We start from the raw sequence: 23,535 nt of genomic DNA, 5'->3' as shown, positions 1-23,535 counted from the left end.
TTGATTCTTTCCAGTGTGTCGGGTACTGTAACTGTGGGATTTCCCTTTGTTGTCTCCACCAGGCCGAAGGCATGGGGAGAGAGTATGTTTTGCACTCCGTCCGTCCGTGTGTCCGTCCGTCCGTGTGTCCTTGTGTCCGTTAGAAGCTAATCTCGGCCACCGTTAACCCGGTCGATGCCAAATTTTGCACACACACTCCCTGGATGCCAACGATGAACCTCTGCCCCAAACTTTCCAGAACGGCCTGTTATAGCGCCACCAGGAGGCCGCTTTGTGCAAAACAAGTTTTTGCACAGTACACCTACAGATTTTGTCCAAACATCGCGCAAATTGGTACACAGTCTCTCTAGTTCACATCTGGCTTTTAGAGCGCCACCAGGAGGCCGACTTTTGTAAAACACATTTTTGGATATTACTCCTCCGGATTTTGTCCAAAAATCCCGCAAATCGTTACACAGTATCTCCATAGTCATGTGCTCAAGACGGATGTGTCTGATATTTCATATTCCATCCTAATTGGCTAACATTGGCTTTCAAATTTTGCAGGATTGGCCTGTTTTGAACAAAAAGCCTCAAATCATGAACGCAGCGTGCAATTTGACGTGAAATCTTTCACGCACTTTCCTACTAGGCTGAGGAATATAGCCCACCCATTTCACATTGGCCTGTTATAGCGCCACCAACAGGTGGATTGTGCATGCGTGCGATCAACACGGATCTGCACCATTTCCCATATTCCATCCTGATTGCCAAAGATTGGAACAAACAAACAAAAAACATGTTTATATTACTCCTAAACATTCCTATCCTCCTGGTGGAGACCTGTGCCCAGAAGGGCACTTTTTCTAGTTGTCTCTGCTTTTGTTTGTGGAGAAAGTCACAGAACTGGTTTGAACTCGCATTATAACACATAAGATCGACCTTATCTGTTAGATAAAATGAATGTAGGGTTATTCTGGTTATAATGAGTACTTTTAATTGAAATGATTTCTGTCTTCTGTCTGTCTGCTTGAAGGGGGGAGCTGGTATCAGAGGATCTCCTGGTCTCAGAGGAAAGGTCGGGCCTCCAGTGAGTATTTGAGTTATATTTCTGGACTGTCTCTGTAGCCTGGCTGTTCAACCATGCAGGGGTGTCTCTGTGGCCTGGCTGTTCATCCATGCAGGGGTGTCTCTGTAGCCTGGCTGTTCAACCATGCAGGGGTGTCTCTGTAGCCTGGCTGTTCAACCATGCAGCGGTGTCTCTGTAGCCTGGCGGTTCAACCATGCAGGGGTGTCTCAGTGGCCTGGCTGTTCAAGGCACACCCACTGATACCCCATATTTCCACAGGCTTGTGGGTTCACGTCTGCCTCATGTCACGACCTCTGTCCCATGTCGCCCCAGCCACCTATCACCATTCTCCCTTTCCAAATCTGTCGTGACTCATGCTACACTGTGTGGAAATGACTTCAAAACAAAACAAAATGATATGTCCTATATATGGCCAAGAACATTGTTGTTTTGTTGTTTGTAACAGACTTTGTACCATTGTCTTGAGACTATGCACAAAAAACTAATCACACACCTTTTTTACTTTTACGTAAACCTGTGCTGTGTGACGATGACGGATGATTCGGATTCTGACGGATGATGATTATGTTTTATTATTTACAGGGTTTGCCAGGCTCCAGTGGTGATTCTGACAGATGATGATTATGTTTTATTATTTACAGGGTTTGCCAGGCTCCAGTGGTGATTCTGACAGATGATGATTATGTTTTATTATTTACAGGGTTTGCCAGGCTCCAGTGGTGATTCTGACAGATGATGATTATGTTTTATTATTTACAGGGTTTGCCAGGCTCCAGTGGTGATTCTGACAGATGATGATTCTGTTTTATTATTTACAGGGTTTGCCAGGCTCTTATGTTTTATTATGTACAGGGTTTGCCAGGCTCCAGTGGTGATTCTGACAGATGATGATTCTGTTTTATTATTTACAGGGTTTGCCAGGCTCCAGTGGTGATTCTGACAGATGATGATTCTGTTTTATTATTTACAGGGTTTGCCAGGCTCCAGTGGTGATTCTGACAGATGATGATTATGTTTTATTATTTACAGGGTTTGCCAGGCTCCAGTGGTGATTCTGACAGATGATGATTATGTTTTATTATTTACAGGGTTTGCCAGGCTCCAGTGGTGATTCTGACAGATGATGATTATGTTTTATTATTTACAGGGTTTGCCAGGCTCCAGTGGTGATTCTGACAGATGGTGATTATGTTTTATTATTTACAGGGTTTGCCAGGCTCCAGTGGTGATTCTGACAGATGATGATTCTGTTTTATTATTTACAGGGTTTGCCAGGCTCCAGTGGATTCTGACAGATGATGATTCTGCTTTATTATTTACAGGGTTTGCCAGGCTCCAGTGGTGATTCTGACAGATGATGATTCTGCTTTATTATTTACAGGGTTTGCCAGGCTCCAGTGGTGAGCGGGGACCACCAGGACCTCAGGTGAGAAGGCTGATGCTAAATGACCACAGAGCTCTGGTCCAGAGCGTTATAGATGCAGTGTTGTTTTTGGCAGCAAAATTAGATTTTAGTTTTAGACCAGTCCTAGTCTTTTTGAATGGTTTTCATTTAGTTTTAGTCACATTTTAGTCACCTGGAATGTTTCAGTGTTAGTCTAGTTTTAGTCGACTAAATATCATAAGATTTTAGTCGACAGTTGATTTAGTCGACTAAAATGCATTTTGTCTGGCCTTGATGGCGTCGTAATGACGGCTGAAAATAGCCGATCTACAAGCTCACAACGCATCGCAGTGCGTGTTGTGAGCTTGTAGATCTGCTATTTTCAGCATGCAACCAAGTGTAAAATGACTTCTACTGGATCTGTTGTCCACTAGTCCCTTCCTAACATTTTAGTCTAGTTTTAATTTCTTGACGAAATCGTAATATATTAAAATTTTCGTCTCAGTTTTAGTCGACAAAATCAACACTGGTTAGAAGGATAACTGGTTCCAAGGGTAGAGTTTCACAGTATTGTCTTCTGTCTTTTCTCTCTCAGGGACGTCAAGGAGAGATTGGACCTAAAGGTGTTCCGGGACCCCTCGTAAGAAATAACTTTATTAATACCCGTTTACAGGATACATGGGTTCAAATCCGTAGCTTTTAATTTTTAAAGTGCTGTAAATCCATGTTGGTGAAGCATTGTACAGGGCAAGCATGAGCCCCTGTTTAAATTACACAAATATGCAGTTTATTCACATTCTGTAGCAAAGAGCCAATGTCTTTATAATGGGCTCAATAACTGCAGCAGAGTTTAATAAAGCATGAAAATGGGATTTGGAGTGAAATGCTGTAATGAATGGTTCCAGGGCCTTACGGGGCAGCCCGGTCCAGAGGGGGGCTTGGGAAACCCCGGCCCCCCAGGGAGTCAGGGGCCTCTGGGGCCGACGGGCCCCGTCGGACCAACAGGGTTTCCAGTGAGTGGGAACTTTTTTGTATGAATTGCAATTTCATTAATATATACTATCACTCCCTCTGCTCTTGTCCAAAAACGAGTCAGTTGTTCTGCATACTGGTGGATTTACTGTGAAGCACTTGAAGCACACAAACCAACATCGAACGGGTAAACAACATAGAAATACACAGATGCTTAGAATAACATGGCATAAACATAATACAGCACATAATCATGAATGAAATACAGTCCAAAATAACATGCAAACAGTATTCAACATACCTTACTGGATGCTCTACAAGCATAAGGGAATGAGAAGATCACTAGTGCCCATGCCATGGCCATGAACACAGCGACACATAAACATGAACTTCTGCATCACACTGTCAAATGACAGGTGTGCAACCATGTCTCCCGTCTACCTGACACCGGACGGCCATATAAAGGGTTCCGCATTAGCCAAACAATGGCACTTCCGGTATGCGAGCAATAATTAACTTAAATACAAATAAATTGGAATAAGTGCAGCAGTTATGTATATACTATATTCTGTGAGATTAGGCTGTGTCACCATAATCTAAATCAGACTGCTGTACAGTTCTACATGTATACATTGCACGTTGATTTACAGTGTCAAGTGTATAGTAATGTAACTGTCTGCGTATAATGCCAATGTTTTCTCCCATCAGGGCCCAACTGGGCTAAATGGATTGAGGGGTCACACTGGAGAAAAGGGACAGCAGGTAACAATAATACACATACATCCACTATCGCTAACAGTCCCCCAGGGCTCTGTACACTACCATTCACCAAAGAATGGCTGATCTACAAGCTTGCAAGGCCTGCGATGCAATGTTTGTGAGCTTGTAGATCTGCCTTTTTTCAGAATCTGGTTCCTGTTTAAGACCTGGAACGTGCGTCTCCCTTAGAGTATATATGAATAGAGATGGCACCAGAGTTCTCCTCCCATCCACTTGCATTAAGTTGCTCTAAAGTGCATGAGGCGATTTCCGGGTCTTTCCGGGTAGGAACAGAGTGCATTCTGGGACGGATTTGCCCCAAACACATGAACGCGCTGCCGTTGACTATCATTGCACTGAAACAGCGTTCACGTGAGTTCACGTATGAAACGGCGTTCACGTGCGTTCACGTATGAAACGGCGTTCACGTGTCATCGTGAACGTGCACAATGATAGTCAACGGACCAGCGCGTTCATGTGTTTGGGCCCACGCTGCAATACCAAATTCGGCCACTATGTCCATTTCGCCTCAGGGTTTCCTCTGGGTGCTGTCTCTATTCATATATACTCTAAGGTGTCACCCAATTAGCTTAACCACTTTAACCATTATTTTACACTTTAGCTTGAAAAATAGCAGATATACAAGCTCATAGCTCATTCATGTGCAAATCACTCTCTCTGCAAATCTTTGAATATATATATATATATATATATATATATATATATTCTTTCACAGCAAACCTTTTAACTTGAATTTGCTTCCAGGGGTCCCTGGATCAGCAGCATATTTTCAGATGGGGCGGGGCGGGGACATAACATTTTTGGGGTCCTTGACATGAGATAGTTTGAGAACCGCTGATATAGAAACATGTGACATTTCAGAAAACTGTCATGATTTAGAAGACATTTGTAGAGCGATTGAGAGCTACTGCATGGGAGCGATGTTGGGCACTGACGTGACCGAGTGCTCTTCTTTGGTAGGGAGAGCGTGGGTCTGCGGGGGATGCTGGAGCACCAGGTCTGGATGGACAGCAGGTACAGTACAGTACAGTACAGTACAGTACATGGCAGTGTTGTTTTCATCGACTAATACTAAATTTTTTCACTGACGAAAACTAAATGGAAGCTTACATGAAAACAAAGCTATGATGACTAAAACTGAGACTAAATATATTGGCAATTTATTCAAGTCAAAACTAGTCAAAACTAGACTAAAATGTTAGGAAAGGACTAGTGGAGATCCAATAATAAATAAAAGACGTAATTTTACACTTGGTTTCATGCTGAAAATGTTCAGCTTGTTGTGAGCTTGTAGTGCTTAGAAGCTTAGAAAAGATTGGCTATTTTCAGCAAGGGTAAAACCAGCCATTACGACGGCATCAAGGCCCGCCAAAATACATTTTGTTCGACTAAATCAACTGTAGATTTCATGATATTTAGTTCGTACTTAACACTAAAACATCCCAGGTGACAAAAGTGTGACTAAAACTAAAATAGAAATTTGCTGCCAAAAACAACACTGTTGACAAAAGCCTTTTTCATTTGATTTCGATTTGTGCAGCAGCTTGGTCACTGTCCGACTGTCTACTGACACTTTTCAGGAAAAATGTTATTATTTTGTCTCAAGCTCTTGTTAATACTTTTCATTGGTTATTTTTTCACGAAATCCCCAGACAGACTTAATAGTTTAAAACCTGCATGGCGTCCATAATCCCCATTTTGACATTTCGAAAATAAACGCTAATCTTTAAGCTTGTAGATGGCCTATTTTCGCAACTTTTGTGCTGTCATGTGGCAAAGTATAAACTAGGTCATTCATTTATGGGGGAAAAAATATATATATGAACAGATGAAATATGGAGATGCTACAAGTTATTTTATTTTTCCGGACGGTGACCTGCTCCATTTAAATCAGTCATGTCTTATACTGTGTGTGTGTGTGTGTGTGTGTGTGTGTGTGTGTGTGTGTGTGTGTGTGTGTGTGTGTGTGTGTGTGTGTGTGTGTGTGTGTGTGTGTGTGTGTGTGTGTGTGTGTGTGTGTGTGTGTGTGTGTGTGTGTGTGTGTGTGTGTGTGTTATCTAGGGTGCTCCTGGACCACCTGGAGAAGAGGGCACTACTGGAGCAAAAGGCAACCAGGTCTGTGGTTGTTTATTAGTAATAACATTAAAACTGATCAAACTTTATCGTAATTACATCATGTCTGTATTAGCACTTTTCTGCACTATTCTATTACTAGGCATGAAAAACTACTGTAATTTATAGGGATGGGCAATGCATCGATCATCATATCGGTATTGGACGATTTTGGCCTTACAATGCGATATTTGGTATCGAACCGGTATCGAGACGATATTTTATTTTCTAATAATCATGTTGATTTTACGGTTACAAAATTCAGCCGTTGGTTAACTTCCGGTTCAAGACCCCGGTTAATTTTTTCACCTTGAATAAGGCACCTCACTGAAAGGGCCTTTGGCAATGAGTTATATATTTATTTATTTATATTTATTTATATATTATTTACTTTTTTATAATTGTTGAGGGGCGCCAGGCCCTCCTATATGCAGGTTTAATGTTTGTCTTTAGTTCAATGTTTGTTTTGTAAATGCCATTGACAATGAAGGGACAATTTATGTCATAATGTGCCTCATTACATCATATTGTCTCTTTATTGTTAATGGCGTTTAATGTTTGTGTTTGCACCGTTTGTTTTACAAAGCGGCCAAATGCGTATCATTTTGGCGGTACCTGACATGAAAAAAATGTGAGAATACAGAAACATAGGGTTTCATTTTAGAATTTAGAAGACATATTCAGAAGGTCTTAAAAATGAGTTAAAGATGACAGAACACTGCCCGCAAACACTGTCACATGCACATTAAAGTGACACGAAGGAATCACTAACTGACTGGACGATATCCTTCCTGGTAAGACAGGGAGCCGGAGGCCTCCAGGGGCACCAGGGGACCGAGGGGCCACAAGGAGAATTGGGGTCACAGGGCTCCCAGGGGACGCAGGGAAAGCCCGGGCAAAGCGGCAAAGAGGTCAGCCGCGCATTACTGTTCAATGACTATGGCCGCATTACTGCACGTAACACAGCCTCTGTTCAATGACTATGGCCACATTACTGCACGTAACACAGCCTCTGTTCAATGACTATGGCCACATTACTGCACGTAACACAGCCTCTGTTCAATGACTATGGCCACATTACTGCACATAACACAGCCTCTGTTCAATGACTATGGCCACATTACTGCACATAACACAGCCTCTGTTCAATGACTATGGCCACATTACTGCACGTAACACAGCCTCTGTTCAATGACTATGGCCACATTACTGCACGTAACACAGCCTCTGTTCAATGACTATGGCCACATTACTGCACATAACACAGCCTCTGTTCAATGACTATGGCCACATTACTGCACATAACACAGCCTCTGTTCAATGACTATGGCCACATTACTGCACATAACACAGCCTCTGTTCAATGACTATGGCCACATTACTGCACATAACACAGCCTCTGTTCAATGACTATGGCCACATTACTGCACATAACACAGCCTCTGTTCAATGACTATGGCCACATTACTGCACATAACACAGCCTCTGTTCAATGACTATGGCCACATTACTGCACATAACACAGCCTCTGTTCAATGACTATGGCCACATTACTGCACATAACACAGCCTCTGTTCAATGACTATGGCCGCATTACTGCACATAACACAGCCTCTGTTCAATGACTATGGCCACATTACTGCACGTAACACAGCCTCTGTTCAATGACTATGGCCACATTACTGCACGTAACACAGCCTCTGTTCAATGACTATGGCCACATTACTGCACGTAACACAGCCTCTGTTCAATGACTATGGCCACATTACTGCACGTAACACAGCCTCTGTTCAATGACTATGGCCACATTACTGCACGTAACACAGCCTCTGTTCAATGACTATGGCCACATTACTGCACGTAACACAGCCTCTGTTCAATGACTATGGCCGCCTGGCGGATGACGTGTTTTCCTTCTTTACTATCATGTAGGGAGAAGAGGGGGAACCAGGCATTGTGGGGGATCTAGGCCCTAAAGGACAAAAGGTAAACAAGAAAAGTCATATGCTTATTGTAAAAGATGAGATGTGTGATGGGTATTTGCAGGAAACGCAGACTGTGATTTCACTAAGGAAAGTAGTTACACTTCTCGGCCACCAGGAAGAACCACTTCCTTGTTAGCTCTTTTTTTAAAGGGCCGCTGACACGCCCCTCAGGAGATAAGAACGGCTATCAAACAATGCTATCATGATTCTGACGTCAGAGCGTGACAAGCTTTCCCCATCGACTTCTATGCGGGCTCGCCGGGCTTGGTTGTCGTAGTAGCATAGCAACTTATGCTACTATTTTGGTGTCACATTTAGAGTCATAATTGCTATAAATGTAATTGAAAAAAAATATTTTTTCGCTTGAAAATCCTCGTTACAATGACATTGAGTTGACGTGTACGTTTTAGGGTAAACTGTTGCATAATCGCAATTTCGCGTGACGAGTTCCATGCTCTCCGTCTCCCCCCGCTAGACATGGCCTCAAACACGGCTAAGTGCTGAACAGGGCTCCGCAGCACGGAGCTTCACAGGTTACCACTGCCTGTCTAGCGGGGGGAGACGGAGAGCATGGAACTCGTCACCAGAAATTGCGATTATGCAACAGTTTACCCTAAAACTTACACGTCAACTCAATGTCATTGTAACGAGGATTTTCGAGCGAAAAAATATATTTTTTCAATTACATTTATAGCAAATATGACCTAAATGTACCGTCAAAAACGCTAGCCTGAGCTAGCAGCCACTTGTTGCTAGCGCGGCGCACCGTAGCCCTGTTTCAAACAGTTTCAAACAGTTTTCAGTCAGACCACGTGATGTGCTGTACCACCCATATTAATTTCGGGGCGTGTCAGCGGCCCTTTAATATATATATATTCGTACCCCCCAGCTATGTACGTATCTTTACAGCTATGATCTTTAAAACCTCAGTTCAAAGCATTGTCTCGCATCACCCTCGACATGTAAACGTTTCTGGCGATAGATAGGTGATCACCACGATTCACCAGTGTGCGCTAATGCCAATGCTAGCCAATCCTTAGAGTGAGAGTGTGCAGCGGGCTACAGTGGGGGTGAAAATTATCCTCTTAAAGTGAACGCAGCCGTTGGCACAGGTTATGCTACCACCTAGCGGCACAGATTAATGTTCACTCAGCCATGCAGTACAGCAAGGCTGTGTGTTTACATCAGCTTTTGCCAAACAAATGCATAGAGAAACAAGACCTAAGTGTCAATCTCACACAATCTCAACATATTCAATAAAATCTATGCATGTTTAAATCCAGATTTAGCTACTACTGTATGTCTGTGAACATCACATCAAAACCACTAGCATAGCTATACCTAGCAAAAGGGCCGAGACTTGGCAGGACCAATTAGGAACGAGGCTTACTGTCCCATTGGCCGTATAGGGCTTAGTCTCCAGGACCAATTAGGAACGAGGCTTACTGTCCCATTGGCCGTATAGGGCTTAGTCTCCAGGACCAATTAGGAACGAGGCTTACTGTCCCATTGGCCGTATAGGGCTTAGTCTCCCGGCCAGCCAATCATGAAAATCTCTGCACTACATCGCTGATAGTCCTCTGCTTTCAAGCAGCTGGACATCCATAGACTTAAGGGTTATGATGTCATTCCGAAAGCCAGATGTCGGAAGGGCTTATACGCCCCTCAAAATTATATATTGACAATCATTAAGTTAAAGAAAGCTATTATGTATTACATTGTGCAGCTTTAAGGTAGTTAAGGTTGGGTACATTTCCATTGGTAAAGGAGTAAAACGATATGCACATCCCAGTTTGTAAATGCGGTGCTGGACCAAATCAAATGTAGAATAGAAAAAGTGGAATGTCCGCACACGATGTAATTCTGCTGCTTTTATTTCAACCTAAATATATTTCCATTGGTGCCATTTGGTGCACATGATGGGGCCGATTTTCGCAAGTCCCTTAATTATCCCTAAACTTATTTGCCTTTTATTTTTCTATTTTGAAAAACATCTAACTATAAATGATACTGATATGATAGTTACATTTATATTTTCAATTTTTCATGGGTGTATAAGTCATGCACCACTCAAAAAAGACAAAAGACTTTGCCTTCTATGTATGTTGTATGCTATGCATGTATGCAAAAATAAGTAACTGTCTACTGCAAATAGCAGTCTAGTTCCTTATAAACGACGGGGTCCAAAATTCCAAATGGATTTAGCATATTACCAGCCCGGGCTACCATCTGGAAAAATACCGTATACAAACATCGGCATCGGTGACTATCGGCTATCGGCTAGATCTTTTTGCTATTTTGTCACAAGACCTAGGCTACTGTTTCACTTCTTTTTTTTTAAAGGGAGATGTAGGAAATCCTGGAGTTTGGGGGTCTGAGGGCCCTCCTGGATTACTACAGGGCAAACCAGGACAAAGAGGTTCAAAAGGAGAGAATGGTTATGCCGGACTAATGGTGAGTTACCCACAATGCATTGCTGCTGCTTCTCATCTCTACAGTGTTGTACTGAGTGATGCAATGCCTGCCGCCCCCCCCCCCCATCTAATTTAACCCATTTAATTTGACCTGAGATCAGATTCTAAAAATGTCTTCTACATCCTGACAGTTTTCTGAAAAAGCCATGTTTCTATGTCAGTCGTTATTTGATTTTTCAAAAATAGCAGACCTACAAGCTCGTAGCGCGCCACTCGGTGGCGCGCTATGAGCTTGTAGGTCTGCTATTTTTCAATAGCTAAAGCATAACATGATGCTAACACAAAAATTTATTCCCGCCCAAAATGGGTTAAGATCTAGAGGTGATCGTGCCTTTGTGCCTCCATGCTCTGGAATAGCCTCCCTTTTTATATCAAAAGTGCCCAGTCCATTTAAATGGACTGGGCACTTTTGATATAAAAAGCGTATGGATACGTTTCAGGCATTCGATGTGTTAACACATCAAATGCCTGAAACGTATCCATACGCTTTTTATATCAGTCCATTTAAGTGTTCAAGACTCATCTTTTTCTTCTATGGCTTTTGATCATTCCTGATTAGTTTTGTTGTCCGTTGATCTGATTCATGTCTTGTTGCCATGTGGGTGCACACCTAGCCTCCCACGGGGCAGCACACCTAAACCTAACCTTAACCCATGTCTAACCAATGACTAGTCTAAACCTAGCCTCCCACAGGGCAGCACACCTAAACCTAACCTTAACCCATGTCTAACCAATGACTAGTCTAAACCTAGCCTCCCACGGGGCAGCACACCTAAACCTAACCTTAACCCATGTCTAACCAATGACTAGTCTAAACCTAGCCTCCCACGGGGCAGCACACCTAAACCTAACCTTAACCCATGTCTAACCAATGACTAGTCTAAACCTAGCCTCCCACGGGGCAGCACACCTAAACCTAACCTTAACCCATGTCTAACCAATGACTATAGTCTAAACCTAACCTCCCACGGGGCAGCACACCTAAACCTAACCTTAACCCATGTCTAACCAATGACTAGTCTAAACCTAACCTCCCACGGGGCAGCACACCTAAACCTAACCTTAACCCATGTCTAACCAATGACTAGTCTAAACCTAGCCTCCCACGGGGCAGCACACCTAAACCTAACCTTAACCCATGTCTAACCAATGACTAGTCTAAACCTAGCCTCCCACGGGGCAGCACACCTAAACCTAACCTTAACCCATGTCTAACCAATGACTAGTCTAAACTAAGTATGCACCCCGGGTGCACATGCAGAATTGTTTTGGATGTTTTTGTTTTTTCATATGCATAAATGTGTCTGATATTTTAGATGTTATTGTGTAAAGCACTTTGGTCAATCTTGATTGTTTTAAATCTGCTTGATTTGATTTGAATGCTACAGTTTAGCTCTGGTTATTTCCACAGGGCCAAGGGGGGTTGAGGGGGAAAGTTGGACCATCAGGTTTGATGGGACTACGGGTAAGAATTTGCTGTTGAATGTATGTAAATATTACACTATTACAAAAACTATTCCGTGTTCATCATGTTCACCTCTGTTATTTCTGTTGCTGGCTACTGCATTTACCAGAATTCCCCTCTGGGGTCAGATTTGTCTCATAGATGTATGGCTGAGTTGAGCTGTCTTTTTTCCCCAGGGGTTTCCAGGACCTTTTGGCATGTCGGGTATTGACGGGCCACCAGGACAGAAGGTAGAACATTTCATTGAGACTATATTCTGCATAACACTGCTATCACGGAAATGGTTTTAGGGGATTTATTATGATTTTACTTGTATCAAAGTGAAAAATCCTGTGCAGTTCTAAGTCAAATTTGAACCAACAACAATAACAGAACGATGCAATTCAGTGATATTATGTCGGTGAGTATCTTAAGAATTGCCTTTTCGGCCCAGGCCGTAGCGTAACGGTCTGGGCACCGGACTGGTGATCCAGTCGCGGTGTGCCGCGGGTTCGACTCCCGAACCCGACACGGCCTTTACCGCATGTCATCCCCCCATCTCTCTCCCGTTTCCTGTCAGCCTACTATCTGTCCCTTAAAAAATCAATAAAAGGCATAAGCCGCAAAAAAATATCTTAAAAAATAATAATAATAATTGCCTTTTCTCCAGGGAGAAGGCGGCCATGTCGGTCTGACTGGGATCATCGGAGAAACAGGCCTCAAGGTAAACCACAGGAACCACAACTAGTGATTTGATGATTCTCTAATATATTATTGGCAGAATGGGTTTCATTGGTGTCATCATACTGTCTCTGTGTGGGCAGGGGGTCTAATATATTGGCAGAATGGGTTTCATTGGTGTCATCATACTGTCTGTGTGGGCAGGGGGTCTAATATATTGGCAGAATGGGTTTCATTGGTGTCTTCATACTGTCTGTGTGGGCAGGGGGTCTAATATATTGGCAGAATGGGTTTCATTGGTGTCATCATACTGTCTGTGTGGGCAGGGGGTCTAATATATTGGCAGAATGGGTTTCATTGGTGTCATCATACTGTCTCTGTGTGGGCAGGGGGTCTAATATATTGGCAGAATGGGTTTCATTGGTGTCATCATACTGTCTCTGTGTGGGCAGGGGGTCTAATATATTGGCAGAATGGGTTTCATTGGTGTCTTCATACTGTCTCTGTGTGGGCAGGGGGTCTAATATATTGGCAGAATGGGTTTCATTGGTGTCTTCATACTGTCTCTGTGTGGGCAGGGGGTCTAATATATTGGCAGAATGGGTTTCATTGGTGTCATCATACTGTCTCTGTGTGGGCAGGGGGTCTAATATATTGGCAGAATGGGTTTCATTGGTGTCATCATACTGTCTCTGTGTGGGCAGGGGGTCTAATATATTGGCAGAATGGGTTTCATTGGTGTCATCATACTGTCTCTGTGTGGGCAGGGGGTCTAATATATTGGCAGAATGGGTTTCATTGGTGTCATCATACTGTCTCTGTGTGGGCAGGGGGTCTAATATATTGGCAGAATGGGTTTCATTGGTGTCATCATACTGTCTCTGTGTGGGCAGGGGGTCTAATATATTGGCAGAATGGGTTTCATTGGTGTCATCATACTGTCTCTGTGTGGGCAGGGGGTCTAATATATTGGCAGAATGGGTTTCATTGGTGTCATCATACTGTCTCTGTGTGGGCAGGGGGTCTAATATATTGGCAGAATGGGTTTCATTGGTGTCATCATACTGTCTCTGTGTGGGCAGGGGGTCTAATATATTGGCAGAATGGGTTTCATTGGTGTCTTCATACTGTCTCTGTGTGGGCAGGGGGTCTAATATATTGGCAGAATGGGTTTCATTGGTGTCTTCATACTGTCTCTGTGTGGGCAGGGGGTCTAATATATTGGCAGAATGGGTTTCATTGGTGTCATCATACTGTCTCTGTGTGGGCAGGGGGTCTAATATATTGGCAGAATGGGTTTCATTGGTGTCATCATACTGTCTCTGTGTGGGCAGGGGGTCTAATATATTGGCAGAATGGGTTTCATTGGTGTCATCATACTGTCTCTGTGTGGGCAGGGGGTCTAATATATTGGCAGAATGGGTTTCATTGGTGTCATCATACTGTCTCTGTGTGGGCAGGGGGTCTAATATATTGGCAGAATGGGTTTCATTGGTGTCATCATACTGTCTCTGTGTGGGCAGGGGGTCTAATATATTGGCAGAATGGGTTTCATTGGTGTCATCATACTGTCTCTGTGTGGGCAGGGGGTCTAATATATTGGCAGAATGGGTTTCATTGGTGTCATCATACTGTCTCTGTGTGGGCAGGGGGTCTAATATATTGGCAGAATGGGTTTCATTGGTGTCATCATACTGTCTCTGTGTGGGCAGGGGGTCTAATATATTGGCAGAATGGGTTTCATTGGTGTCTTCATACTGTCTCTGTGTGGGCAGGGGGTCTAATATATTGGCAGAATGGGTTTCATTGGTGTCTTCATACTGTCTCTGTGTGGGCAGGGGGTCTAATATATTGGCAGAATGGGTTTCATTGGTGTCTTCATACTGTCTCTGTGTGGGCAGGGGGTCTAATATATTGGCAGAATGGGTTTCATTGGTGTCATCATACTGTCTCTGTGTGGGCAGGGGGTCGCAGGGAGCAGAGGGTTCAAAGGTGACATGGGAAAGCCTGGACCAAAGGTGAGTACATCAGTGTTGATTTCCTCGACTAAAACTCTTGACGAAAAATGTTCGTCGACTACCTTTTTTCGCTGGCGAAAACTAAATGAAAACTAAGCTATAATGATTAAAACTAAGATTATACTGACAATTTCATCAACAAATACAAACTAGACTAAAATGCTAAACAGGGACTAGTGGACGAGAGATCCAGTATAAGTCATTTTACACTTTGTTGCATGCTGAAAATAGCAGATCTACAAGCAGATCTACAACGCGTCGCAGCGTCTGAAGTGTGAAAGCAGTCGTTACGACGGCATCAAGCCCAGCCAAAATACATTTTAGTCGACTAAATCAACCGTAGATTTACATTGAAGATGGCATCATCATCATAGAGCCTGAAGCGTCAAACACGCAAGTTTGTGACAATAAAGGTCACTGGTTTGAATCCCGGAAATGTGAATTAAAAGTCCCTCAGAAACCACCATTGAAACCACCAAATTGCCCGTGAACAATTAAGGCACTCCCAATTTGCAATAGTCGAGTCATTCGCTATTTGTACTGGGTAGTTTGAGTTTCCAGGAATATTGTAAATATGTTTTAAACAATGTGATTATGACAAGTCGGATGTGGCGCAAATTTGGAATATATATATATCGATGATTCAGGAGACGTGCAGTTACAATGCTGGACTTACTGTACTAGTGTTGAGTGAACTTTCCTTTGACCCCAGGGGTCAGCAGGGGTCAGGGGAGGACAAGGTGACACTGGTCCAAAGGGCTTTTCTGGGACCGATGGTCCCAGGGGAGATACAGGAGGAAAAGGGGAGCCAGGCGGACAGGTGAGAATGAATAGACGCTCTTAAATAGGCATGTAACGATTTACTCAACTCACGATACCATTCCAATCACAATAGTGGTTTCATGAAAAATCACAACAAAAAATTCCAGACAAATGACTGAAGAATCTTTTTTTCCCTCTTACACGAATCCAATATTTCCCTTTTAATTTTCTTCTCTTATCCTCTTACAAAGATCCTGTATTTTATTCTATTTGTTTTTAAACGCGACTCAAATTGCCACATGTGTGAATCGATTTATCAAATATCGTTACATGCCTAGTATAAAATAATTTATGGGTCTAGGCCTACATTAGGTTGGCAAGGCCGTGTTGACACTTGCTTTGGCAATGTAAAAGTATGTTTTCTCATGCCAATAAAGCTCATTTGAATTTAATTGAAAATGTGCAGGTTATAGCAGAAAGAACTGAAGAGTTTTGTTATCCAAGTACTTTTACTTAAGTACTGTACTTAAGTACAATTTGAAGGTATATGTACTTTACTTGAGCTTACAAGCTCACAATGCGTCGCATTGTGAGCTTGTAGATCGGCTATTTTCAATAGACTTTGTACACATTTTGAACTTGTCAAATGGCACATTCTGCACAATGAGTACTTTTACTTTTAGAACTTTAAGTACATTTTGATGCCGATACTATTGTACTTTTACTCAAGTACATTTTCAATTCCGTACTTTTACTTGTAACAAAATAGTTCTAAATTGCAGTATTAGTATTTACTTAAGTAAAACAATTGAGTACTTTTTTCCACCACTGGAATTAAAGTTCCACTTTCTGTTTCCAGGGTCCCGAAGGTCTGCCAGGTGACGACGGGCCTAAAGGTCTGGACGGGTTGGAGGTAAGATCACATTATTGTGTTACCGTGTCTACTGTATGCACCAAACGTCATTACAGTTCATCTGTCCACCATGCTCTGTAGCTGTATGTGTTACTGTATCTATGCACCAAACGTCATTACAGTTCATCTGTCCACCGTGCTCTGTAGCTGTATGTGTTACTGTATCTATGCACCAAACGTCATTACAGTTCATCTGTCCACCGTGCTCTGTAGCTGTATGTGTTACTGTATCTATGCACCAAACGTCATTACAGTCCATCTGTCCACCGTGCTCTGTAGCTGTATGTGTTACTGTATCTATGCACCAAACGTCATTACAGTTCATCTGTCCACCGTGCTCTGTAGCTGTATGTGTTACTGTATCTATGCACCAAACGTCATTACAGTTCATCTGTCCACCGTGCTCTGTAGCTGTATGTGTTACTGTATCTATGCACCAAACGTCATTACAGTTCATCTGTCCACCGTGCTCTGTAGCTGTATGTGTTACTGTATCTATGCACCAAACGTCATTACAGTTCATCTGTCCACCATGCTCTGTAGCTGTATGTGTTACTGTATCTATGCACCAAACGTCATTACAGTTCATCTGTCCACCGTGCTCTGTATCTGTATGTGTTACTGTATCTATGCACCAAACGTCATTACAGTTCATCTGTCCACCGTGCTCTGTATCTGTATGTGTTACTGTATCTATGCACCAAACGTCATTACAGTTCATCTGTCCACCGTGCTCTGTATCTGTATGTGTTACTGTATCTATGCACCAAACGTCATTACAGTTCATCTGTCCACCGTGCTCTGTAGCTGACTGTATGTGTTACTGTATCTATGCACCAAACGTCATTACAGTTCATCTGTCCACCGTGCTCTGTAGCTGTATGTGTTACTGTATCTATGCACCAAACGTCATTACAGTCCATCTGTCCACCGTGCTCTGTAGCTGTATGTGTTACTGTATCTATGCACCAAACGTCATTACAGTTCATCTGTCCACCGTGCTCTGTAGCTGTATGTGTTACTGTATCTATGCACCAAACGTCATTACAGTTCATCTGTCCACCGTGCTCTGTAGCTGTATGTGTTACTGTATCTATGCACCAAACGTCATTACAGTTCATCTGTCCACCGTGCTCTGTAGCTGTATGTGTTACTGTATCTATGCACCAAACGTCATTACAGTCCATCTGTCCACCATGCTCTGTAGCTGTATGTGTTACTGTATCTATGCACCAAACGTCATTACAGTTCATCTGTCCACCGTGCTCTGTATCTGTATGTGTTACTGTATCTATGCACCAAACGTCATTACAGTTCATCTGTCCACCATGCTCTGTAGCTGTATGTGTTACTGTATCTATGCACCAAACGTCATTACAGTTCATCTGTCCACCGTGCTCTGTAGCTGTATGTGTTACTGTATCTATGCACCAAACGTCATTACAGTTCATCTGTCCACCATGCTCTGTAGCTGTATGTGTTACTGTATCTATGCACCAAACGTCATTACAGTTCATCTGTCCACCGTGCTCTGTATCTGTATGTGTTACTGTATCTATGCACCAAACGTCATTACAGTTCATCTGTCCACCATGCTCTGTAGCTGTTAAAGTTCTCAAACTCTGCCCGAACCCGACCAGGCCCGACCAAGCCCGGCCCGACCCGACGTTTTCGGGCCGGGCCCAAAAATGATGCTAATTAGTCGGGCCGGGCCGAGCCTCGGGCTTGATGATTTTCGGCAATTTTGTTATTTTTTCTTTATTTTTTTAAAAGAGTGTTATTATAATAAAAATAGCAATTTAGTGCCGTTTTTTTTCCTTTCTCTTTTTTTTCTGTCGGGCTTTTGTCGGGCTTCGGGCTTAACATTATGGTAATTTTTAGGGTCGGTCCGAGCCTCGGGCCGACCCAGTTAGGGTAGGGTCGGGCCTGGCCACAATTTTTGGGCCCGTTGAGAACTTTAGTAGCTGTATGTGTGTACCATTCTATATTCTTTATTTAACAAAGAATGATGTTCAGGCAATACAAATATAATTGAGAAATCATTCAGTGCTCTGGTGTGGCCCAGGTGGAATCCCCTAATGCCACCTAGCGCAATGCACGCACGCACGCACGCACGCACGTGTGTCCTGTCAGAGGCCCTAGGGCCATCATAATATACATTTATTTAACATTTCTAATCACTGTTAAATTAATTACAAAAACAAAACCTATGCCTACACATGCCTATATGAATTTCAATTTATATATGTTTTTCGGTATCACCCTGGCCTACATGACGTACATATTATGCATATATACATATATTTGATTCTGGTTACAGGAAATAAAACATGCCATGAGCGCATATCTCTGTCTATGGCAGCTTATGACTGTTCCTACTGTATCTCTGCATGTACGTATAGGGACTGGCAGCTTATGACTGTTCCTACTGTATCTCTGCATGTACGTACAGGGCCTGGCAGGGGAGGTAGGACTCACAGGGACCCCTGGCCCTCCAGGACCACAGGTCAGTGTTGCATGCAGTGTGCGCACACACGCACATGCACCCACATGCACATGCACACACACGCACATGCACCCACATGCACACACACCAGACTCTTCTCATGAATGTACTTTTCTTTTCAGGGGCCAGGAGGGGAACCTGGTATACCTGGACGACAAGGGCCGAAAGGTCAAAAGGTCACATCAGACTTCTCCGTCCACTTGTTTCATAATATCTGAAATGAACCAATTATTATTTATGCCCCATTCAATACGTTCTCGTACAATGATGTCACTCTTCGACAATAACATATCTTGATGGATTGATTGATCACTTAACTAACACGTTTGTTAGCAGTACAAGTAGCACAGTCAAAGGTCAAAGGTTATGTTTGTTAGCAGTATAAGTAGCACAGTCAAAGGTTATGTTTGTTAGCAGTATAAGTAGCACAGTCAAAGGTTATGTTTGTTAGCAGTATAAGTAGCACAGTCAAAGGTTATGTTTGTTAGCAGTATAAGTAGCACAGTCAAAGGTCAAAGGTTATGTTTGTTAGCAGTACAAGTAGCACAGTCAAAGGTTATGTTTGTTAGCAGTATAAGTAGCACAGTCAAAGGTCAAAGGTTATGTTTGTTAGCAGTACAAGTAGCACAGTCAAAGGTTATGTTTGTTAGCAGTATAAGTAGCACAGTCAAAGGTCAAAGGTTATGTTTGTTAGCAGTATAAGTAGCACAGTCAAAGGTCAAAGGTTATGTCAAACACAAACAGCCCTGGGAGCTTGTTTCCATTGTGGTCCATGTGTATGAGTATGTGTGTAGCAGCACGGGTCTGTGACTATTATCAGCACGGGTCTGTGTCTATTATCAGCACAGGTCTGTGACTATTATCAGCACGGGTCTGTGACTATTATCAGCACGGGTCTGTGACTATTATCAGCACAGGTCTGTGACTATTATCAGCACGGGTCTGTGACTATTATCAGCACGGGTCTGTGACTATTATCAGCACAGGTCTGTGACTATTATCAGCACAGGTCTGTGACTATTATCAGCACAGGTCTGTGTCTATTATCAGCACGGGTCTGTGACTATTATCAGCACAGGTCTGTGTCTATTATCAGCACAGGTCTGTGACTATTATCAGCACGGGTCTGTGTCTATTATCAGCACGGGTCTGTGACTATTATCAGCACAGGTCTGTGACTATTATCAGCACGGGTCTGTGACTATTATCAGCACGGGTCTGTGTCTATTATCAGCACGGGTCTGTGACTATTATCAGCACAGGTCTGTGACTATTATCAGCACGGGTCTGTGTCTATTATCAGCACAGGGTCTGTGTCTATTATCAGCACAGGGTCTGTGTCTATTATCAGCACGGGTCTGTGTCTATTATCAGCACGGGTCTGTGACTATTATCAGCACGGGTCTGTGTCTATTATCAGCACAGGTCTGTGTCTATTATCAGCACAGGTCTGTGTCTATTATCAGCACAGGTCTGTGTCTATTATCAGCACGGGTCTGTGTCTATTATCAGCACGGGTCTGTGACTATTATCAGCACGGGTCTGTGTCTATTATCAGCACAGGTCTGTGTCTATTATCAGCACAGGTCTGTGTCTATTATCAGCACAGGTCTGTGTCTATTATCAGCACGGGTCTGTGTCTATTATCAGCACGAGTCTGTGTCTATTATCAGCACGGGTCTGTTTCTATTAGCAGCACGAGTGTCCATATATGGTCAAATAAGCATATAAGTGGTGGAAAAAGTACTCGATTGTTTTACTTAAGTAAAAGCACCAATACTGCAATTTAGAACTACTTCGTAGTATGGAATTGAAAATGTACTTGAGTAAAAGTACAAAAGTATCTGCATCAAAATGTATTTAAAGTACTAAAGGTATTCATATTTCAGAACGTCCCATTTCACAAGTTAAAAATGTGTAGAAAATCTATTGAAAATAGCCGATCTACAAGCTCACAACGCGACGCATTGTTAGTAAGTACAGTACTTAAGTAAAAGTACTTAGTTACTTTCCACCACTGGACATTAGTAGAGAGATGTCCATATCAGGGTACCGTACAGCACATGTAAAAACGGTTAAACGTGTGTAAGAGTTATCCAGATGTCATCCGTTTGTAAAAACGGTTAAACGTGTGTAAGAGTTATCCAGATGTCATCCGTTTTTAACATATTTCACTGAATCACTTTTTTCAGGGAGATGACGGAGAAAGTGGAAGCCCAGGAAAGAATGGGCACGCTGGAAAGAGGGTAGGATTACATACAGTTACATACAGTTACATACAGGAAAGAGGGTAGGATTACATACAGTTACATACAGGAAAGAGGGTAGGATTACATACAGTTACATACAGGAAAGAGGGTAGGATTACATACAGTTACATACAGTTACATACAGGAAAGAGGGTAGGATTACATACAGTTACATACAGGAAAGAGGGTAGGATTACATACAGTTGTAGCTTAGCAATTTGAACTGATTATGAACTGATACTTTTAAGATTCTGAACTTAACTTCAAATCTGTGTTTTTGTTCCCACACAAAGGGTAAACGAGGAAAAGCCGGAAGTAGGGGCTTAAGAGGAACACGTGGAGAAAAGGTCAGCTCCGACATTTGACAATCGGAAAGTCTGACTTGGTTACCTGTAGCTGCCACCATGCAGCCATTACCAGTCTGACTTGGTTACCTGTAGCTGCCACCATGCAGCCATTACCAGCGTTACAGTTACCTCTAGCTGCCACCATGCAGCCATTACCAGCCTTACAGTTACCTGTAGCTGCCACCATGCAGCCATTACCAGCCTTACAGTTACCTCTAGCTGCCACCATGCAGCCATTACCAGCGTTACAGTTACCTCTAGCTGCCACCATGCAGCCATTACCAGCGTTACAGTTACCTATAGCTGCCACCATGCAGCCATTACCAGCCTTACAGTTACCTCTAGCTGCCACCATGCAGCCATTACCAGTCTGACTTGGTTACCTGTAGCTGCCACCATGCAGCCATTACCAGTCTGACTTGGTTACCTGTAGCTGCCACCATGCAGCCATTACCAGCGTTACAGTTACCTCTAGCTGCCACCATGCAGCCATTACCAGCGTTACAGTTACCTGTAGCTGCCACCATGCAGCCATTACCAGCGTTACAGTTGACCTTTAACCCATTCTGACCTGAGATCAGATTCTAAAAATGTCTATTACATCTTGACAGTTTCATTATTAACCCATTCTGACCTGAGATCAGATTCTAAAAGTGTCTTCGATTTTTCTAAAATAGCAGACCTACAAGCTCGTATCGCGCCACTCGGTGGCGCGATATGAGCTTGTAGATCTGCTATTTTTAAATAGCTAAAGCATAACATGATGCTGACACCAAAATGGGTGCCCGGTCAGAATGGGTTAATACAACAATTCTAGTGTTTTGAGCTTCCATGACGAGCTAATTAAAGGTCAAGAGAGGTATCATATTTACATTTAACAAAGGTTTGATTTGTTTCTGGCCTGCAGGGAAAGAGGGGAGAATTTGGTCCGCTCGGCCTTCCAGGAAGACGGGGTCTTTATGTAAGACATTATCTTTAGTCTCATCCGTGTGTTTGGGCATTCTGTGCCAAAAGGTCTTAACTAATGCATGCATTAGCAACTCATTTACACAGTCAAAACTGTGAAAGTTAATTTGAGTCAAAGTCTATCATTTGGTGGTGTTTTTACATTGTTGACTTAATACTGAGGGCTGTAGGCTATAGTTTACAGTAGGCCTACTTACTGTAAGTCTCTCTCTCTTTGAAGGGTGTTGCTGGAACACGTGGAACAACGGGTGAAATGGGTCTTCCGGGCCTGAAGGCAAGTCTCTCTATAGTCTAGACTGACTCTCTCTATAGTCTAGACTGACTCTCTCTATAGTCTAGACTGACTCTCTCTATAGTCTAGACTGACTCTCTCTATAGTCTAGACTGACTCTCTCTATAGTCTAGACTGACTCTCTCTATAGTCTAGACTGACTCTCTATAGTCTAGACTGACTCTCTATAGTCTAGACTGACTCTCTCTATAGTCTAGACTGACTCCCAAGTCTCTCTATAGTCTAGACTGACTCTCTCTATAGTCTAGACTGACTCTCTCTATAGTCTAGACTGACTCCCAAGTCTCTCTATAGTCTAGACTGACTCTCTCTATAGTCTAGACTGACTCTCTCTATAGTCTAGACTGACTCTCTATAGTCTAGACTGACTCTCTCTATAGTCTAGACTGACTCTCTCTATAGTCTAGACTGACTCCCAAGTCTCTCTATAGTCTAGACTGACTCTCTCTATAGTCTAGATTGACTCCCAAGTCTCTCTATAGTCTAGACTGACTCCCATGTTAAGGGATTCCCATTAGACATTGATTGTAACTGTATCTTTGTTATTAGAGAAATAATTGTTCTCTTCTCCAAATGTGCAG

At 42.9% G+C, this 23,535-nt stretch overlaps 1 protein-coding gene across 1 annotated transcript; it reads left to right on the top strand.

Moving 5' to 3' along the window:
- Positions 1–1,021: 1,021 nt before the first annotated feature.
- LOC310871917 (uncharacterized protein) lies at positions 1,022–22,957 on the top strand (the record flags this gene model as incomplete). Its single annotated transcript, XM_083783555.1, has 22 exons — positions 1,022–1,069; positions 2,451–2,495; positions 3,049–3,093; positions 3,359–3,466; positions 4,134–4,187; positions 5,166–5,219; positions 6,267–6,320; positions 7,121–7,228; positions 8,250–8,303; positions 10,646–10,756; positions 12,188–12,241; positions 12,418–12,471; positions 12,891–12,944; positions 14,866–14,919; positions 15,632–15,739; positions 16,541–16,594; positions 19,047–19,100; positions 19,223–19,276; positions 21,293–21,346; positions 21,643–21,696; positions 22,604–22,657; positions 22,883–22,957. Exons 10-22 carry the CDS (start codon positions 10,754–10,756, stop codon positions 22,955–22,957), a joined length of 726 nt encoding a protein of 241 aa, XP_083639681.1. The 5' UTR covers positions 1,022–1,069; positions 2,451–2,495; positions 3,049–3,093; positions 3,359–3,466; positions 4,134–4,187; positions 5,166–5,219; positions 6,267–6,320; positions 7,121–7,228; positions 8,250–8,303; positions 10,646–10,753.
- Between the last annotated feature and the right edge of the window lie 578 nt (positions 22,958–23,535).

Source organism: Protomyctophum parallelum, assembly GCF_964188405.1.
Source record: "Protomyctophum parallelum genome assembly, chromosome: 15".
In the NCBI taxonomy this organism is placed as follows: Eukaryota; Metazoa; Chordata; class Actinopteri; order Myctophiformes; family Myctophidae; genus Protomyctophum; species Protomyctophum parallelum.
Note: the sequence above shows the minus strand (reverse complement) of the source record. Positions and strands in the feature narration are given on the sequence as shown.